Raw genomic sequence first — 21336 nt, 5'->3', positions numbered from 1 at the left:
TAAGCTTTAATATGTCACATTCTCAAGACACATTCATCGGGACAAATCGATTTTTCGAAAAATCGTTAAGGGTATGGATTCTTTCATCGTCAACTATCATATACAATATTACTCAATCAGTTAACAAAAATATGGTAAAAAATGTTCGGAACAAAAATAGTATTACCGTAAAAATCAAAGACAGCAGAAATAGTAGCCAGTGAAAAGGATCTATTTTGGTCCGGCAGTTCACCTGCGTAGCAGAAGATTGGTCACCTTCGGTCACGTTGTAAAGGAGGAAACTATTATTACGGAATTCACCGTCAAGACTCGTCGATGAGTAGGAAATCGGTCTCGATGACGAAAGAGTTTGACCGATGGATACCTTGACGTCATCTGGAGACAGTGTTTCTCCTTCGATTTCGAAGTCGACGGCGCAGTAGACATTAGCGAAACCGGATTGGTTTGAGGGGTCGTGAGATGGAAATTATCTGTAGGATGAGATACAAAAAAGAATGAGAGTGGTAGAAAGGCAATACAATACCAAAATCTAGCAACATATATGACAGTAAATGATAAAATGTTCATAAATACTGCCCACGAGACTTAATTTTGATTCGTCAATTACCTGCGCTAAACAAGTCAGTGCATCGTAGTTAGCCCTTGCGCCATATGATACTGCACTGTTCATTTCGCAGGCAATCTCTGCACGACGTCATTCTCACACTGCGAATCAAAATCCGCATCGCATTCGTTGACGGAGTCTTGCGTCAGGCAGACTTAATGACGCCTTGTGTGCAATGAAATTAAGACTAGATTGAGATTTGATGACACATAAGTCTATTGATAAATGTAATTATACTCACAAATTCCTTTCTGGCAAATCAAGTTTCTGTCCGCTGTACAGGGGCCATCGTCCCATTGTCCATGTCTGTCATTCCTTGTGCTCGACTGAAGGGAAGCACAATTTTCATCTCCTAAATTATTGTTTGGTTCACTTGATGCCCAACCATCATATCTAATTTTTAAAAAAAATGCACGACAATTTAAAAAACAATGAGATACCCAGGCTTGAAGGTGAGCAAATACTCCTGTTGGTATTGTCGAATATTCACTCCTACAAGACTTATGCAGGTTAAATAATCGTTTATAGGACATAAATAACCATTTAGTCGTAACCATTTTAACGAACTTGGAAAGTTGTGTTAACGCCTTAAGAACGTTTTGTGTTTGCTGATATTTTAATTGACATAAATCTAGAAACGTGCATTCCTCATAAATTCTGATAAACGTCATCGCCCCACATAGAGATCCAACGTCCAATGACAAATAACTGTCAACTGACGTGAATTAGTCCTACAAGATTAATCGAAGAAATGCACTTATTTTATTGTCGATATCGTGATTATAGTGCTTACATCACTGGTGTGCCGTCAAGCCATCTAAATTGACCTTCTTCCTCTCTGTCATCGCAACCAATCCAAAAGTAACGCGTTTCTTCTAAGGCCGGAGAGATGACACTCGTCAAGAAAACCTACATTGATATTGAAAAATACAAAACATACGACTCACTTCCCATTCCTAAAACCAATTATGTGGAACAAAATTTGACCAAGAAAAGGGTACTTGGACTGAGCGTAACATGATATTGATTAGAAACCATTTAACCAAATTGAAACATTCTCCCTATCGTTCTAGTATATAAATGTCATCACTCGAATGAAGAATCGTACACATGTGCATTGATTTACAATAATTTTTTTAAGAATCGGACTTTTTTCTTTTAAATAAATATTACCCCTTGAATACGATGCGTCTTTGCTGACGTAAGATTGCGTCAGCGACTGGCGTAGAATTTGAACTTCATGTGAGAGTTACGTTGACGGGGTAAATCGTGCTAAGATGGCATTATGTTACTCGCTATACACTAGCTGCCTTCATAGACACTACTAGCGTAGGTTATGACGCGATCCATAATGCGCAACGCTCGTAGGTAATAAACAATATCGCATGCGCCAGTAACAAGGCAATTATTATCAAAGCATCGTTCACTTGGCATTCATTTTTTACTATAATTATCACCGTCACATGTTGCATCAAAGGACCGTGTCAGTCGCCGACGCAGCTATTCCTACGTCAGCAAGCGACGCTTCCAGAGCAACACACACAGAACCTAGACCAAGTTAAAACTGTATATCTATCACGCTACAAGCTAAATAATGTATTGTGATTACTAGCTGACCATTAGTTGAATCGTTTTCATACCTGGATCTCGTCTGAGTCAACCCTTGCTAGATTCGCTCCGTAACCTTTACAGACAGACTGCGCCTCATCGTAGTCTAATCGGGTGATGGTGTCCACGAGATAGACTGCGTCATCCAGCCGGTGCCATTCAGGAGAGGGTGTCTGACTTGTTACTGTATAATGAAACGAAAGTGACAGTTTCGAAATTAAAAGGCGACTGCTTCCTCCGAGCATTTCTGTTCAGAGGCGGCGGAGCGACTTCCAAAGTGGGATGGCACTAACAAAAAAGGGCACTTTCAGGCAAAAAGGGCACCTTCAAAGGGAAATCTCAAAACGAGAATGTATTTTTTTTTAGACTTTGGTATATACCCCTATATTATGATTACATTATCGGGGATGGTTTCAATATTTGTTTCTCTTTATACATCATATGATCTGAAAATTCATTTGCGAGCGAGGAAAGGGAACGAGGAAAACTTTTAAAGATTCGTGAGGTCGCAGTGCAAAAATGACATCTTATAAAGCGGAAAAACCCAATCCTGATGGGGTTATAAGCACATACTCATAACGCAAGACTGAAAAGTCCTTCGATATGTTACACGCATATTAAATTATAACATCTATAACTACGAGGGGGCTTAGCGAGCGAGCCTTGGGGGAAATTGCTCTTAGTCTCGTAAAATGAGGGGCACGTTTAAAGATGAGAGGAAAAGGGGACACTAATCCAAAGGGTTAAGACACTTATTATAAAAGAAAAGGAACACGTGTTAAAGAACAGAGGCTAATCATCAGAGGTGAGAATTGGGCCCTTTTTACACCCCAAAAAAGAGGCACGCACCAGGGTTAAAAATGGCATTTATAAGAAGTGAAAAGGGGCATTTATGAAAAAGAGATAGTTTCCTTACTATAAAGAAAAAAGGGGCACAATATAATTGTTAAAATGGTAATTATCAGATGTGAAAAGGAGCGCTTATCGCATCTGAAAAGAGGCGCTGACCATACATGAAAAGAGGCACTTTATAATCAGATTATAATAGGGGCATTTATCGGAGGTAAAAAGGAGCTTTTATGAGAAGGGGAAGTGGCTCTTATTTAAAATAATAAGAAGCACATGTTAAAATAAACGGGCACTTATCAAAGATAAAAAGGGGTAATTATGAGAAGGGGGGAAACGGAAAAGGGGTACTTGTCAAAGCAAACTATAAGGGGAACCTCTCAAATTTGAATAAAGAAATAATCAGAGATGAAGGGGGCGCTTATCAAAAGTGAAAAGGGGCGCTTCTCGTACCTGAAAAGGGGGTACTTACTAGAGATTAAAAAGGGCACATATGAGAATGGAAAATGGACACTTATTGCAATTGAAAATGGGATCTTGTCAAAGGAAAAGAGGAACGTGTCAAAATAAAAGGGGCACTTATGAGAAGTGGAAAGGAATTGGGACACTTAAAAAAATTTAGGGGCACTTTTCCTTTGTAAAAAGGGGCGCTTTTGGGTAATTGAAAAAGTGTAGGGGGCATTATGCCGCCCCCCCCCCCCCTAGTCCCCGGTGCGGCGTCTCTGTCCTATTTGAATACCTGACGCAGCGGAATGTTGAAACAGCAGATATAGTTAACAGCACCCCACGGTAGGTCTAATTGTAAGTGATTTTCCCCTTTTTAAACAGGGCGCTGAAGGTGGCTTTTCACGAAGATAAGGTCTTTACATTTCTAGGTGCCCTCTCACTCCAAACTTGGTAGATAGCACCCCGTGCAGCAGCACCATCCAATACAGGGGATGAAGTGCATTCCCCCCAAAAAGAAAAAATGAGGGAGGTGCTGCACACGTAACTGTAACAGTTATGTGGTGCTGCAGCGTCCCCAGCACCTTCGTTTCTCAAGATGAATGAAGATGATTAAACTGAGAATTAAGGAGACATATGCGCGTAGCACTGAATACATTAGGGAGTTTTCGCACGGCGACGCAAGTGCTGACTACGGGGTATTAAATGAGCTCGCCACCCTGTACTAGCTCGACTCCCGACGCTGATACAGCTGAATACCTTCGTAGGTTTGGACGCTATGCGGAAATTTTCGCTCTGAGTGCGACCCCCGCTAAGATAAGCGTTGTAGAAGGCCGCGTCGCCGGTTGCAAAAACTCGCTTAAGGTTTGAAACATGGTATTCGGTCTGTCTTTTAAAAGTACCTTAAAAACTATTTAAATTTATTAAATTTAAATTTACTAAAGCACACAAAACAAATTAAAACAGAAAAATGCGATGAGTTTTTAAGACGAACATTTACATTTTCTAGGTATTCTTACCCCCTTGTAAAGACACGATGGCTACAATGGCGATAGTAACAACAACTGTCTCCTCGTAGGCAAACTTCATATTATATCAAAAAAAGATGGGAGTTGTTGTCAGAAAGAGATACTATTCATTTATGATTGTATTTCAAATGTATGTACATGGACTTGAGGAGAAATAAACGTTGACGTGTCTCGCGCTGAAATAACCTAAAAATGATTATTTTTTGTTTCCTGGGCTTGTTGACACTAACTTTCCTCTTTCAGTTTCAAATAATAAATTTGCTACATAACCCAATCTTATTTTAGAATAAAACTAACTGTTTCCTTTTCATGTTCATGCTTCTATATGAGGCATTGAAATAATTTAATTGATTTCTTTCAAAGACGGAAAGCCTATTTGTAAATTGAAGAATAACTTCTCAGTTGAATTATGTGTTTTCTGTGTGTTTTTCTGAATGCACATTGGAGGTAGATAATCATAATAATGTCGACGATGTTGATGAATAATAATAATCTCCAAAAGAAAATATTAATAATAATAATAATTAATAATAATTATAATTACAATGATAACAATAATGATAATAATAATAATAATAAAATAATAAAAATAATAATAATAATAATAATAATAATAATAATAATAATAATAATAATAATAATAATAATAATAATATTAATGATAATAACGAATAAAATGATATAAATTAAAAATCGATAAATAGATAGATAATAAATATATGAATAGATAGATAACAAATATACAAATTATTAAAATGGATAAAACATAAACATCATTCTCGGTGTAAGATATCAAAATTGTTGTCTACTACTAATGCTCATGTTCACAGTTACTCCAGATAAGTATACCTTTGATTTTCATATTCATATTGTAGTACGCAGAATGTACAATAGTGCATCATGACAAACATATATGATGGTCCATACTTGTACAAACCCTCATGGCTCACGTCATTTTGTTTCTGTTTACTCCTGAGTTCCTTTCAGTATGGTTTTGCTGGTGTTTTTTATGTTTGTGTAAGGTCTTATGATTTAAACTGTAATGACCAATGTTTGTAAATATTTAAAGACGTTCTGTCAGGTTCGGTTTTATAATCTTCAGCTAAATCTGTATTTGAAATCCTCCAATAGTTTTCAAAAATATGACAAACAAGATGAGGATTTTACGGTTCTAAATTTGAATTGTAATCGACAAAAAGAAAGGGTATGCTAACAAAAAAAGAGCTGAAAAAGTTCAGTTTCGATTAAAAGAAAGAAATTTTAAAATGTAATTTCATTTACATATCAGTTTTATTTACCCGAAATTTAAAATTAGTAATAATACAGAGGTCAATTGGTATTTTTTAAGAAATTGTAAAGTCAATACTAAGTTGAAATTGAATTGAGGATGTGAGAGAGCCTATAGTAATTTCAAAACTTGTTAGTGTAGGCTCTACCACCGTTGTATTATGTCGAGGTGAAAGATATTCCTTTCATTTTCATGTTAGTACTGGCTGTTGGTAATATTAATACAAGTTGGAAAGAGAGGATTTCTTAACTTCCGTCTTTTCATTCCGGGGCAGCGGCGCTTCTTTCAAAGTGGGGGGGGGGGGGGGGGGGGGGGGGGGGGGGGGGGGGGGGGTTGGACCAGCCCCAAAAGGGCACTTCCTAAAAAAAAAAAAAAAAGGAGCACCAACAAAGGGAAATCTCAAAGGAAAAATATAGCATTTTTAGACATTGGTATGTTCCCCTATAACAGTGTGATTACATGATCAGGGACGATTTCAATGTTATCAAATTTGAGTGAAATCAGGCGCGCCGGAAGCAGTTTGGGATTGGGGGGGGGGGAATCTGCATCACCACCACTCTTCCACGTTACATGCAGGCCCCGCAGAACGTTTCTCAAAGTGGAGTATTAACGACCAGGTAGAGCGTAAATTGTTGTGGGGGACAGGGCCTGCGCCCAGCAGGGCGTCAAGGGGCTGAGCCCCCGGAAGGTCAGAGGTTTTTAGATATTTTACTACGGTCAGATGAGCATCAAGAGGCCCGCCCTAGGGCCCTTGGTGGGGTCCAGGGGTAGAGCCCCCGGAAACTCAAGGGTTTTAGGTATTTTATTACGGTCAGATGAGCATCCAGGGGCCCGTCTTCGAGCCGTTGGTGGGTTCCAGGGGGCAGAGCCCCCGAAGCTCGGGGTTTCTAGGTATTTAATAACGGTCAGATTAGCATCCAGTGGACTGCCTTAGGACCCTTGGTGGGGTCCGAGGACAGAGCCACCGTAAGCTCTAGGGTTTTAGGCACTTAATTACGGTCAGATGAGCATATTTTTATACCTCATTCGTGACATTGGCACGTCACTTATTTTTTTTCTCTCTCTTTCTTTCTTTTTCTCTGTAACATACTTTTTAAAAAGTGAGGGGGGCTTGAACCCCCGAGCCCAGCCACCCTACAGGCCTTGACATGAATGCTTCTAAATAAGCATTTTTTCGCCCGACTGTAAATTTGGGAATTTCTAATTTTCCAACAAACGCATAAAAAGGTATGACTTACAAACAAAATGAGAAAAAATACCGAAAATCATGTCATTTCAGCAACATTTGTAAATCACTGGTATCGAATAAGAAATACACCCCCCATCAGTATGCTAGCGTTCAGGGGCTCATGTCTTCTCACCCCAGCTATAACAAAAAAAAAGCACACGCTTTCCCATTCTCTCACAATATTTCCACGGTATGCGCGTCCCGCTATGATAAAACCTCCATTGATAACTATAGGTGGCATGCGGAATGTTTAGGAAATTTAATTCCTGTTAACTTTCCTTTTCTTTGATTGGAATGTTATATGTGATTTAATTCAGGGTTTTTTTACTATTGTTATGTTCTTTTGGGTTAAAAATACAAACCATATTTACTCCTTTACTGATTTTTTCTTTTTTTTGGAGGGGGAGGGGGGAATGCGTTGTGCCCCCAAACTTTTTTGGTTGGGCGTGAGTGCCCCCCCCCTCCCCCACTCCCGGCGCCTATGAGTGAAATTAAAGAAAACGTTATTCTTAGCCGTTTTAAATTAGGAGCACGTTTTCATGTTAAATAGAAAAGAGGGCACTTATCCAGAAGGGAAAGGACCTTAATTAGAAAGGAAAAAAGGGCAGCCGAAGTAAAAGGGGAATTATCTGAGGCGAAAATAATCAGCAAAGGATCTGGCATTTTAACTCGACAATATTATTTAAAAAAGTCCCATCGACCCGCCTCCCAACTCCGCGCCTTGCTCAGCGTAAGGGGTACACGCAGGATCAACCGCCAAATCCACCAACTGACATAGGACTATTGAGGCTAGGACTTATGCGTTTTTCTGATGGTTGGATGTTTCTGTTTACATCCGTATACGAAATCATCATCAATATTGGTCTTGAACGTGTTGTTTTCAAAATTATTTTGCTATTATTTCACTGTATACAAAGGTCTGCTCCGCAGTACAACATCGGCTTGATTAAGCATTACTTTCCTTCTAGACAGCTACGTTCTCAAAACTCTGGCTTACTTGTTATTCCTAGGGTTAAAACAAGTGGGGGAGCGAACCTTCGCTCATGCTGGGCCTTCATTATGGAATACTCTCCCTCAATGGATTAAGAATAGCAGCTCTGCTGAAGTGTTAAAAAACAATCTTAAGAAATATCTGTTTATTTAGCTTATAATTGATTACCATAACCTCTCATGTCTGGACCTTCTATTGCACTTTGTATAAATGTATCATGTATTTCATCTTTTGCACAAGCTGCGCCTTGAGCATTTGACTGTTAAGTGAATTTGGCGCCTTATAAATCTTATATATTATTATTTTACTAATCACCACTCACCGAGGGTAGGAGTCGTAACAGTCACAAGTGGACTTCTTGGTCCTTCTCCGCCGGGACCATCTCTGACGGCAGACACACTGATATTGTATTCTGTTCCTGGTTCCAACTCAGTCAATACAAACTCCATTCTCGGTTGAAGATCGCCCTCTCCCATATCCAAGTCGATTCTACCAACCACTATCCATTCCTCTTCCATAGTTTGCTGATAGATAAGGTAACCAACAACTGGTCCGTCGCCAGAGTCCATAAAAGGTATCCAAGAGCTCCAGAAGACAGTGACTGATGACGGGCTGAGCTCTCCGACTGTCGGGCCGGATTGTAGCTTTGGTAAGGCTGAAAATGATAAAGCAGTCCCGTTAACAACTCGATCAGGCGCGTACGCAGGGGGGGGGGGGGGGGGGGGGGGAGTCGAACCCCACCTAAAAAAAAATTGTGTGTTTTTGAGGAGAAAAAAAAAAAACCCTCATTAAAAAAATATAATAATAACTAGACGGGAAGCCCGTGTATCTCTCTTGCTTTGTGCTTACGCAGCTACTACAAAGGATATCCTATAGAAAGATGCTTTACTCGGGTAATCCCGACCCTGTGCATCGTGCATTTAATACGTAACTTAATGTGAGTGGATAGTCATCGGTCGTGTGTCTACGGATGTAATGTTGAATATCCATGAGGTATCTCTGTCGTCACGCATATCCTGCATTATGCATATCGCGTCTGTTTTCGCCCTGGACGTCGACACGGAGGAGGACCTCGGGCGGAGTATAGCCAATTCCACAGAGTAGACTCTCCCACGGACGATGGCACCGGGCACGGGTACCCCGAGGGGAGGGTTCAGGAGGAGATAGCCGCACCAACTTCGGTCGGCGATCTCATTAAAAAACAATAGAATACAAAGGCTCGCGGAGACGTCGCGCCCCCCGCGGAGCCTTAGCGTATTACTTATATAGATAATAATAGTTAACAAAAAATTGTGTTAATGGGTCATAAAAAAAGTGACCTTACCCCCCCCCCCACCAGAACGAAATATGCTTTTACCCCCCCCCCCCCCCCCGCTTATTCAGCAGCTGGCTGAGTCGTTGTGAAATTTTTGGCGCAATTTTCAAATTTTAACCCCCCCCCCCTCGAAAAAATCTTGCGTACGCGCCTGAACTCGTTTATGTGTAAATTACCTTTGTGTTATGAAAAGAAATCTCATGAAAAACAAAGAAATAAAACAAGTGAAAACCCCCATCCCAATCTGAATTCACTTAGGGCCTGCTTTAAATTGACTTAATAAAGCTACAAGTAGGTTGCATTCTTAAATACAAAGTAGGTATTATATTTCGGATAATGTCCATGCATGGAGGCGCGATAGCTCAGTTGGTAGAGCAGTGGTCTCGAAACCAAGACGATGCGCAAGTGCCCTTTGGTAAGGCATTAATCCTTACTACCAGGTCCTTCGGAGTCTGGTTGCTTACTTACAAGCATTAAAGCATTAACTTAGGGCCTGCTTTAAAGCATTAATGCTCTCTCAGCGGTCAGGTAAAATAACCATCAAATCAATCGCAATCTTGTTGTATGTTGTTATATAATGCACACAGTGATCGACTGAATTATGCCTACTCCTTGTGAATTTGATGATTGTAATGATTTTTGTGTTATTCGAAACTCAAGAACGAAACAGGGATTACGTTGAATAATTTTAGATGCATACTTTAATATGTCACATTCTCAAGACAGATACATCGGGACAAATCGATTTAAAAAAAAAAATGTTTAAGGGCCCATGACATCGAAATACAAGTGTATTCCTGTTGGTGTGCAGTCCTGCATACATCTCATATTTTGATATTTAAACTTTTGAATTTGTTTCATAGATTTTTAAATATTTTTAAAAATATATTTGTTTTTCAAACTTGTTAAGCTTCACCCCCAAAACCTCCAGATTTCATTCCCCTTGTGACATCATCTGTCAGTCATCAATGAGCTAACTTGAAACTTGAGAAATTGGTATGTATCTTTACCGAAGTCGACCACCTGTTACAAGACGTAATACAATAGCAACATACAAGTTGCTATGTCAGCCCTAGCATCACCAGGAAGCCAAAGGCAATGATGATGTATTGTAAATATGTATGGAAGCATGCAATTCAATTATGAACGTGTGCTAAACTGGGGGGAAATTACATACCATTGTCTATTCTAGAATATTAGTTTAGTCTGACATGTCTGACATAGCAACTTATATCTTGCTATTGCTTGTGATATTGTAACAGGGGGTCAACTTTGGCAAAGTTACATGCCACTTTCTCAAAATAGCTCATTGATGACTGACAGATGATGTCATACGGAGAATGAGATCTGGAGGTTTTGGGGGAAGAGCTTAGCAAGTTTGAAAAACAAATGTTTCAAAAATATTTAAAAATCTATGAAACAAATTCCCAAGTTTACATATCAAAATATGAGACGTATGCAGGACTGCAGACCAACAGCAATACACTTGTATTTCGATGTCATGGGCCCTTTAAGGGTATTTCATCGTTAACTACAATACACAAAAATACTTATTCACTGTAAATATGGTGAGAAAAGTTTGGAACATAAATAATATTACCGTAAAAATCAAAGACAGCAGAAAAAGTAGCCAGTGAAAAGGATCTATCTTTGTCCGGCAGTTCACCTGTGTAGCAGAAGATTTGTTCACCTTCGGTCACGTTGTAAAGGATGAAACTATTATTACGGAATTCACCATCAAGGCTCGTCGATGAGAAGGAAATCGGTCTCGATGACGAAAGAGTTTTAACCGATGGATACCCTGACGTCATCTGGAGACAGTGCTTCTCCTTGAATGTCGACGTCGACGGCGCAGTAGACATTAGCGAAACCGGGATTGGGTCGAGGGATTGTGAGTCGGAAATTATCTGTAGGATGAGATACATGAAAGAATGAGAGTGTTAGAAAGGCATTGGTCTTTTAGGAACAATAACATTCCATAATGTAAAGCGCTTAGAAACTCGGACATTCCCGACGTATTAAGCTCCTTATAATCCGATGTTTATAACCACATATATTTGAATTTGAATTGAATTCAAATGTAAAGCCCGCTGCACACGAAACGTAGTTTTGATTGCGTCAATTGCTTGCGCTTATCAAGTCAGTGAATTAAGTAGTTAGCCCATGCGCAATATAATACTGCACTGTTCATTTCGCGGTCATTCTCTGCACGACGCCATGCTCACATGGCGCATCAAAGACCGCACCTCACTCTTTGACGGAGTCTTGCATCAGGCAAAATTAATGACGCCTTGTGTGCAAGACTAGAGTGACATTTGAAAACACATAAGCATATTGATAGATGTGATCTCACTCACAAATTCCTTTCTGGCAAATCAAATATCTGTCCAGTGAACAGACGGCATCGTCCCAACGTCCATGTCTGTAATTCACTGTGCTCGACCAGAGGCAAGCACAATCTTGATCTCCCGGACCATTATTATCTGGTTGACGTCGCGCCCAACCATCATATCTAATATAAAACAAAGAAAAATAAAATGCATGACAATTACAATAACAATGAAATACCCAGGCTTCAAGGCACGGTGAACAAATACTAATGATAACATTGTATACTATTAAACCCTACAAAAATAATGTCGGTTACATAATCTTTTCCTGACATAAATAACGGTTCTAGGACAATTACCCCCTGGGCAATCACCCCCCGGAAAATTACCCCCCGTAAAATTACCCCCAAAGGACAATTACCCCCTGGAATATTACCCCCCGGAGAATCACCCCCCGAGGACAACTACCCCCAAGGACAATTACCCCCAAAGGACAATTACCCCCTGGAATATTACCCCCGGAGAATCACCCCTCGAGGACAACTACCCCCCAAGGACATTTACCCCTGGAAAATTACCCCCGGAGAATTACCCCCGAGGACAATTACCCCCGAGAACAACTACCCCCGAGGACAATTAACCCCTAGGACGGCTACCCCCCGAGGACAATTACCCCCCGATGACATCTACCCCCAGATGACGATTACCCCCCCCCCCCCGAGGAAAACTACCGTGGACAATCAGGATTCAATAACAAAAGACGATCTGACACATTGAGAGATGGCTACGAGCCCATAAGATCCCCTGCATGAACCCAATTCTTTAAAATCCTATAGCACGTTGTCTTTCTCATTACTACACATTTCCCTTTTATTATAATTTATGCAACGCCAGTGCGGTTGGTAATTACCACGAAGGATGTAAGTTTAAGGTAATTGTCCAGCGCTTTTCAAAATGCATAGAAATACATTTCTCTCGAGCAGCGTTATTTTAAATTTTTGTTAGTCACGGTACCCTCTTAAAAAATGAAAAGTTTCTCCCAAATCCCAAAGTCTTTACAGACTATTAATTTTGCATGACTCTGGCTGTCGTCAAGTGCTATGCACACACGTGTGGGGTAATTTTCCGGGGGGTGATTGCCCAGGGGGTAATTGTCCTGATACGGTTTAAATGACATGACCTGGTCCTACAAGATTGATAAAAAATTGCACTTATTTTATTGTCGATATCGTGATTATAGTGCTTACATCACTGGTGTGCCATCAAGCCATCTGAATTGACCTTCGACCTCGCTGTCATCACAACCAATCGAAAAGCACCGCGTATCTTCTAATGGCGGAGAGATGAAAGTCGTCAAGAAATCCTACATTGATATTGACAAATACAAAACATACATATACGACTAAATTCCCATTCCTAAAACCCGTTACCCGGAATAGAAATCACAAAGAAAAGTTTTATGGACTGAGCGTAAGATGATATTGATTAGAAACTATTAAACCAAAGTGAAACATTCTCCACATCTCTCTATACGTGACATCACTCGAATGGAGAATCGTACACAACATTCTATGTACAATGATTTAGAATCGTTTTTTATTATGAAGAATCTGACATTTTCCTATTCAATGAATATTACCATTTGGACACGAGGCGTCATTGCTGACTTCAGGCAGTATCTTTGACTGGCGCGGTGTTTGCCCTATCCTGTGTGAGTGACGTTCCAGAAGTAAATTGTGCACAGATTACATTATATTACTCGCCCATAAACTAACTGCCTTTGTAGGCTCTATTAGCGCAGGTATTGACGAAATCCATGATGCGCAATCCTCGTGTGTAATAGATATTATCGCATGCGCCAGGAACATGGCAATTTTTATCAGTACACCGTTCATTTTGCATTCATTTTTATCATAACCATTACCTTTACATGTTGTTACGTCAGAAAGTGACGCTTCGTGAGCAACGGTTGATTTATAATGAAAACACATTTAAACAGAGCTAAGCCTAAATCAAAATTAATCATACCTGGATCTTGTCTGAGTCAACCCTTGCTAGATTTGCTCCGTATAAATCTTGACAGAGAGACTGCGCCTCATCGTACCTTACTCGGGTGATGCCATCCACTAGATAGACTGCGTCATCCAGCCGGTGCCATTCGGAAGAGGATGTCTGACTTGTTACTGTATTAAGATATGAAAGGGACAGTTTCGAAATTATAAGACGGCTGCTTTCTCTGAATCGTATGGTAATACCTGACGCAGCGGAATGTTGAAACAGCAGATACAGTTAATAACAGCACCCCAAGGTAGGTTAAATTGAAAGTGATTTTTTCCCTTTTTAACAGGGCGCTGAAGGGTGGCCTGTCACGAAAATAACGTCTTTACATTTCTGGGTGCCCTTTCTCTTCAAACTAAGTAGACGGCTCCCGGTGCAGCAGCCCTTCAGCACCATCTAATATAGGGGATGAAGTGCTACCCCGAAAAACAAAAACTGAGGGAGGGTGCTGCAGCGTCCCTAGCACCTCCGTTTCCCAAGATGAATAAAGATAATTAAACTGAGAATTAAGAGAACAAATGCACGTAACAGTGGATACATTAAGGTTTGTAACATGGTATTCGGTCTGTCTTTTAAAACTACCCTAAAACTATCCAATCGTTCTTGAATAATATTTTACAAGTATTAAGCAAAGTAAACAAAACAAATTCAAACAACAAAAATGCGATGAGTTTTTATGACGATCATGAATATGTCTAAGTATACTTACCACCTTGTAAAGACACGATGGCTGCAATGGCGATAGTTACGAACACTGTCTCCTCGGAGGCGAACTTCATGTTAAATCAACAAAGTGATGGAGTTGATGTCAGTAACAGATGCTATTCGTTTATGATTGTATTTCAAAATGTATGTACATAGACTGGAGAAGAAATGAACGTTGATGTGTCTCGCGCTGAAATGACCTAAGACAAACTAGGAGCCTTCTGTTTTGTTTTCTGGGCTTGTTGACATTAACTTTCCTCTTTCAGTTTCAAATAAAAAAAATGCTTCATCACCCTGTCTTATCTTAACATAGAAGTAGCCGTTTCCGTCCATGGTCACGCTTCCATATTTGGGAATCAAATAATTTAATCGATCTTTCTCAAAGACGGAAAGACTATTTGTAAGCGAAATAATAACTTCCGGTTTAATTATTTGTTTTCTGTATGGTTTCCTAAATGCACATTGGAGGTAAATAATCATAATGATGACGATTTTGATGAATGATAATAATAATGTACAGAAGAAAATAATAATAATAATAATAATTATAATAGTAGTAGTAGTAATAATGATAATAATAATAATAATAATAATAATAATAATAATAATAATAATAATAATAATAATAATAATAATAATAATAATATAATAATAATAATACTAGTAATGATAATAATAATAAAGGAGAAAGATGGCGCCCTACTAAGTCAAACCGTATTTTTTTCTCATCGTGGAAAATTCCTGTAAGATCATTTAAAAATGAGTGGAAAGAAAAGACAGATGGACAAAATGGACGATTCACCAAGGATTTCCCAATACTTCACCCCTTCTGGCTCAATTTCAGGCAGAACAGAGATGGATATCGATGAAAACTCGGACATTCAACTTGAAAATCTCACTCAGCAGTCAGTGCTTACTGGAATCAGCGAAGCAGGCCAGGACTCGCAGGAGTCGCACCCCCAAGCTGTCGGAGGAAAGGAGAGGGAAAAAGACGAAGACGAACCGCGGGCAGAGAAGAAGCGAAAGATCAATGGAGATCAAAAGGTGCAGGCAAGTACTACCACTGAAGATTTACTAGCAAAGCTTTTTGACAGAATGGATCAAATGAACTCAAAATTCAATGACATAGTGGCCAGATTAGACTTATCCCTTACTCAGATTGATAACAATAAGAGAGAGATAGAAGAAGTGAAGGAAAAGCAAGAAGGGATTGAGTTTGACATTGGTTCAATCAAAGAGAAATTGCACACACAAGAAAAGGAGAATAAGAAGTTGCGCGAACGTCTGACAGACCTATCCGCCAGGGGAATGAGAAACACACTTGTGTTCCAAGGCTTTCCAGAGGGTGCTGAGAACAAGAATTGTGAAAATTTGATCCAGTCATTTGCCAAGTCGCATTTGCAGATTGAAGCTGAAGTAATCATCGAAAGGGCACATCGCAGCGGAAGCACCTCATCACCTCGACCAAGGCCGATTATTGCAGCCTTTAATCGGTACTCGACAAAAAGTATGATCCTGGTAAACGCACGTCGCTTCTTGAAGGAGAAACCCTTTGAGCACAAGGGAAAGCATCCTATTTACGTGGATGAAATGTTGCCCAAGGAAATTCGTGAACAACGGAAGAAGCTGATTCACATCAAGAAGAAGCTGAAAGAGGAAAATACAAGGAGAGCAGTGTACTTCAAGTATCCTGCTCGCATCTTCTACAAAGAAGGAAAAGACGGGAAGGAGATAGAATACAAGATGAAATAACTCAAAAAGTCAAAGGAAAGAAAATATTATCATTCCACATCGAAATGCATCGAAACATTAAAAAAAAACAAAACATGAATAATGTTATAGAACTGGACTTACCTTGCCTACTTAAAAACAAGAAGAAAAGTGAAAAAGGAATACTTAGATTAGGTTAATGACAAGAACTTAAACTCTTATTTGTTTAATTATCTTTCATGAACTAATTCTGAGAGTGAACTTTTATAGGTGAATATGTGGAAAAAGCACTCAAAGGAAAAAAGGAAAGACCACGATGTAGAGCGCCACCTTGATCTCCCTAAGGCATACAGAAGAACTAGCCTTTGTTATGATTTGTTTTTTGTGTTGTTTGTTTGTTGAACCTGAATGTTTAATATATGTTAAACCTGATCTTATAATGGTGGTATTTTAAAGAAATTCATATCTCAACTATGGATTTGAAGCTGATGACACATAATGTTAACGGATTGGGGGATTTTAAAGCAAGGAAACGTTATTTTAATTATATGCTTAAACAGAACAAAGATATTATCCTTTTACAGGAAACTCATTCTGTAGAAAAGGAAGAATCATTATGGAGAAATCAAGTTAGATCTGATATTATTTTCAGTCATGGAACTTCTAAGAGCAGAGGAGTATGCATTATATTAAGAAAGACACCCGATTTTAAATTGTTAGACTCCATTAAAGATATAATGGGACGATTTTTATTGGTAAAAGTTGAAATTCAGAAGAAAGTTTATGTGATATGCAACATATATGCACCAAATAATGAGAAGGATCAGGTTGAGTGTTTTAAGAAGGTAGAATTGACCATACAAGATAACGTTGAAAATGGGGAAATTCTAATAATTGGTGGGGACTTTAATTTAATTCAAAACCTTGATCTTTACAGGGCAGGTGGCTCAATGAAAAGCATTTGGAAGCACTCTGTGAATCTTATAGAAAATCTGAAAATATATTTTGGTTTGGTTGATGTTTGGAGAATCAGAAACCCCTGCAAAAAAGGATTTACATGGAGAAGGTATAACCCACTGGTGCAATCTAGATTGGATTTTTGGTTAATCCATGAATCCTTACAGAATACAATTAGTGAAAATGATATCATACCGTGTGTTTTGTCTGATCATGATCATGTTAGTTTGCACATGAAAATTAAGACAAAAAATTCTGGTCCGTCCTACTGGAAATTTAACAATAGTCTATTGAATGAGGTGGAGTATGTTAATGCTTTAGCTAATAAATACTCAGAATGGATTGGTGAGTTTACAGATAGTAATGATAAAGGAGGGCTATGGGATTGGTTAAAGTTTAAAATTAGAGAATTTACTGTACCATTTTCTAAGAAGAAGAAATATGAAAGGGAAGAGAAAAGAAAGGCTCTTGAAAAAGAATTGAAAAAATTAGATGACAGGATGGCAGCAGAAGATATAGATGAAGAATTAATGAAAAAGAAAAGGGAAATAGAATAGGAGTTGTTTAAAATATATGACTATTTTGCAGATGGGGCAATCTTGAGGTCAAGGTGTACATGGTATGAGAAAGGGGAAAAGAGTACTAAATATTTTTTGTCATTGGAAAAAGGTCAAGCAGCAAATTCCAATATTGATGTTTTGACTTCAGATGTAGGACGTATTGATAAACAGTCTGAAATACAGGATTTCATTAAGAAATCATATCAAACTTTGTTTGAGAACAAAGATAAGGTGGAAGATGAGGTGAGCAAAGATTACATAAGTCAGAGTAACATCAAGCAACTCACAGACGAAGAAAGAAATTCATGTGAAGGAAATATCACTTGCTCTGAAGCTAGGGCAGAATTGTTAAAAATGGCTAGAAATAAAACACCTGGGAACGATTGGTTAACTGTGGAGTTTTATGAGATGTTTTGGCCTTTGATATCAAAAGAAGTTATTGATTCTTTCAATTTTGCATATGAAAATAGTGTAATGTCTGTGTCACAAAGACAAGGTACAATTAAACTCATCCCTAAGCCTGATAGAGATAAACACACACTGAGCAATTGGCGTCCCATAACTATTTTAAATGTAGATGTTAAAATACTTTCTAAATGCTTGGCGAAGAGAGCTGCTAAAGTGATAGGAAAGTTAGTAGATAGTCAACAAACTGCCTTTATTAAAGGCAGATACATAGGGGAAGGAATACGATTAATATCAGACCTCTTACAATATACTAAGGAGGAGAATTTGAGAGGTATTATGCTAGCCCTTGATCTAACAAAAGCATTTGATTCAATAAGCCACAGGTACATGCTAAATTGTTTAGAAGCGTTCAATTTTGGACCATCTTTCATACAATGGGTTAGAACATTGCACACTAATATAAGTAGTTGTGTATTGGTGAATGGATTTACCACTGGATATTTTCCAGTGTCTAGAGGAGTCAGACAAGGTGATCCTCTGGCTCCTTTACTGTTTATACTGAGCTTGGTAGTTGTTCTTACAAGACTTAATAATAATGATAATATTCAGGCTTTTGAATTTAGTGGAAAACAAATAAAGTATACAGCATATGCTGATGACATAACTTGCTTTTGTAGGAATATACAATCAATGAAGATGGTTTTCAAAGTTTTTGAAGAATTCTCAATCATATCAGGTCTTTATTTGAATAAAACAAAAACGGAAGGTATATGGGTTGGGAAAGATAGGCACAATAGAGAAAAAACAAATGATATACATTGGGCAGACAAAAGCATAAGAATTTTAGGCATTCATTTCTCATATGATCAGGAAGTAGTCAGGAAACTGAACTTTGATAAGAGACTGGATGAAATAAAATGTACTTTTTTAAGATGGAAGAATCGGGGGTTAACTTTAATAGGAAAAATTCAACTGTTGAAAACATTTGTTATGTCTAAGATTATGTATATAGTTTCCAATATTGAAATACCCGATGATTTTGTTAAGGAGGTTGAAAAGTTGATGTTTCAGTTTATATGGAAAGGTCCAGATAAGATATCACGGGCAACAATGATTGCAGATTATACTGAAGGTGGTCTTAAATTCCCGAAACTAAAATGCATGATAGAGACACAGCTGGTTAAGTGGATTCAGAGATATTATACAGAATCAGATCATCATTGGAAGTTGTTCTTTGACCACTATAGTAAACGATTTGGTGGAAAATTGATTTTTATGAGTAATTATTCTACGAGCCAGTTGAATTCTCTTGGAATTCCCATATTTATCATAACTTGTTGTTGGCATGGTCCAAAAGAAAGGAGTATAATCAATTTGTTGATGATCAAGGAGCCCAAGCAAGTGTACTTAGTCAAATTGTTTGGAACAATCAATATATTCTTATTGATAATAAATCAGTTTACTGTAAGGCCTTTCATGAGGCAGGTCTATTTATGTATATCAACTTTTTGATCTACATGGAAACATTGTGCAATTTAATTTTTGGAAAGCAAGAGGAGTACCAGGTAAATACTACATGATATATTTGGCAATAGTATCGCTAGTCAGGAAGAAATGGGGAAGTTCATTTAATCAATTATTGATACAAATGTTATTGGAGAAAATAGATTATGAACATGATCAGTCTGACCTTTTGACAGTAGAAATTCAAAAACTAAAAACTAGAAATATTTATGTTGATTTAGTTAGTAAATTGACATGTAGACCTGTCTGTGAACCCCTATTTTCCACTAAATATGGGATAGAAAAGGAGGAATGGCCACAAATGTATCTACTCCCATTTAAATGAACAATAGAAGTTAAGATGAGAGTCTTCCAGTTTAAAATTTTGCATAATATTCTATACACCAATGAGAGACTATTTAAAATGAAGCAAGTTCAGACAGAACTTTGCACATTGTGCGAGACCTCTGTTGAAACTCCTTTACACCTTTTTTATGAGTGTAAGGTTGCTGAAGATTTAAGACGAGCTTTTGTTGATAAAATTGGTCTAAAGCTATCTATCAGATATGAGGATCTATCTAGGAAAAGAATGATGTTTGGATTCATAAAGGATTGGAAGGGACCACATAAAATATTATTAAATCACTTAATTATCTCATTGAAGAGATATATTTATATTCAGAAATGCAGGAATTTAGTAGTAAGTTTCATAGGTTTTGAAACGTTTATTTGCAAAATCAGACATATAGAATTGGTAATTGCTAAACAAAAGCACAAAGAAAACATGCACTATAGAAAATGGTCCCCTATTGAGAATTTATTTTAATTATCCATAATTATATTTTGATAATGATACAGTTCAAACCACCCGAGACTGATTTTTTAGTTTTTTACATCAGGTCTGTTTGTTTGTTTGTTTGATTGTTTTTTTTTTTTTTGGTAATTGTTACAGTGATTCGTATTTGATTATTGTTCTTTTAATGGTATACAATTATTTAATTCTTGTATGATTGTTGTTTTTGTAATGTTTTGTAAAAATTTGGAAGAAAAAAAAATGATAATAATAATAATAGTAATAATAATAATAATAATAATAAAAATAATAATAACAATAATAATTATAATCCTAACAATCATGATAATAATAATGACAATAATAATAATAATAACAACAAATATAATACTTAAAATAAGAAACTGATAAACAGAGAGAGAATAAATAAATAAATAGATAGAATGGATGAGACATAAACACCATCCTAGGAGATATTAACAATTTGTCTACTACTAACGCTCATGTTTATAGTTACTTCATATACTTTTGATTATCATATTCATATTGTAGTCCGCGAAATGTAAAAAAAATGCATCATGACAAACAGATATCATGGTACATACATGTACAGAGCCTGTTTTTGTTTGTAATTTTGTTTCGTTTTGTTTTGTTTACCACTGAGTTCCTTTCAATGTGATTTTGCTGATATATTGTGTGTTCGTGTATTAGGTCTTATGATGAAAACTTTAATGTCCAATCTTTGTAAATATCTAAAGATTTTCTGTCAGGTTCAGTTTCATAATTTTCAGCGAAATCTGTATTTGAAATCCTGCAATAGTTTTCGAAAATATGACAAATAAGATGAGGATTATATGGTTCTTCTTAGCCTATTCTAAATTTGAATTGTAATCGACAAAAAGAAAGGGTATGCTAGCAAAAGACGAGCTGAAAAAGTTCGGTTTCGTTAAAAAAACAAAA

General features: G+C 37.7%; 2 protein-coding genes across 2 annotated transcripts; both read right to left on the bottom strand.

Annotated features, from left to right (window-relative positions):
- Positions 1-466: 466 nt before the first annotated feature.
- On the bottom strand, positions 467-8555 carry LOC115925005 (collectin-12-like). Its single transcript, XM_030988119.1, has 4 exons — positions 8360-8555; positions 2245-2396; positions 1398-1513; positions 467-470 (listed from the first exon to the last, which is right to left on the bottom strand). Exons 1-4 carry the CDS (start codon positions 8553-8555, stop codon positions 467-469), a joined length of 468 nt encoding a protein of 155 aa, XP_030843979.1.
- Positions 8556-11137: 2582 nt separating this feature from the next.
- LOC100891202 (low affinity immunoglobulin epsilon Fc receptor-like) lies at positions 11138-14519 on the bottom strand. The gene is made up of 5 exons (XM_003729482.1): positions 14450-14519; positions 13711-13865; positions 12930-13045; positions 11710-11864; positions 11138-11259 (listed from the first exon to the last, which is right to left on the bottom strand). The coding sequence occupies exons 1-5, from the start codon at positions 14517-14519 to the stop codon at positions 11138-11140; spliced, it is 618 nt and encodes a 205-aa protein (XP_003729530.1).
- Positions 14520-21336: the final 6817 nt, after the last annotated feature.

Source organism: Strongylocentrotus purpuratus, unplaced genomic scaffold (genome assembly GCF_000002235.5).
Source record: "Strongylocentrotus purpuratus isolate Spur 01 unplaced genomic scaffold, Spur_5.0 spur5_contig_840, whole genome shotgun sequence".
Classification (NCBI taxonomy): Eukaryota; Metazoa; Echinodermata; class Echinoidea; order Camarodonta; family Strongylocentrotidae; genus Strongylocentrotus; species Strongylocentrotus purpuratus.
The sequence above is the reverse complement of the archived record's forward strand: the minus strand, read 5'-3'. Positions and strand labels throughout refer to the sequence as shown.

Bases quoted from the DNA above. Each gene is read 5' to 3' on its own strand.
- LOC100891202 (XM_003729482.1), bottom strand. From the start codon at position 14,519: ATGAAGTTCGCCTCCGAGGAGACAGTGTTCGTAACTATCGCCATTGCA. The intron at 11,865-12,929 runs GTAAGCACTATA...GTTTTATATTAG, and splicing joins CTTGATGGCACACCAGTGAT to ATATGATGGTTGGGCGCGAC. The intron at 11,260-11,709 runs GTGAGTGAGATC...CTCATCCTACAG, and splicing joins GATTTGCCAGAAAGGAATTT to ATAATTTCCGACTCACAATC.
- LOC115925005 (XM_030988119.1), bottom strand. From the start codon at position 8,555: ATGGAAGAGGAATGGATAGTGGTTGGTAGAATCGACTTGGATATGGGA. The intron at 2,397-8,359 runs GTGAGTGGTGAT...TTCATTATACAG, and splicing joins TGTTACGACTCCTACCCTCG to TAACAAGTCAGACACCCTCT. The intron at 1,514-2,244 runs GTATGAAAACGA...ATATCAATGTAG, and splicing joins TTGACTCAGACGAGATCCAG to GTTTTCTTGACGAGTGTCAT.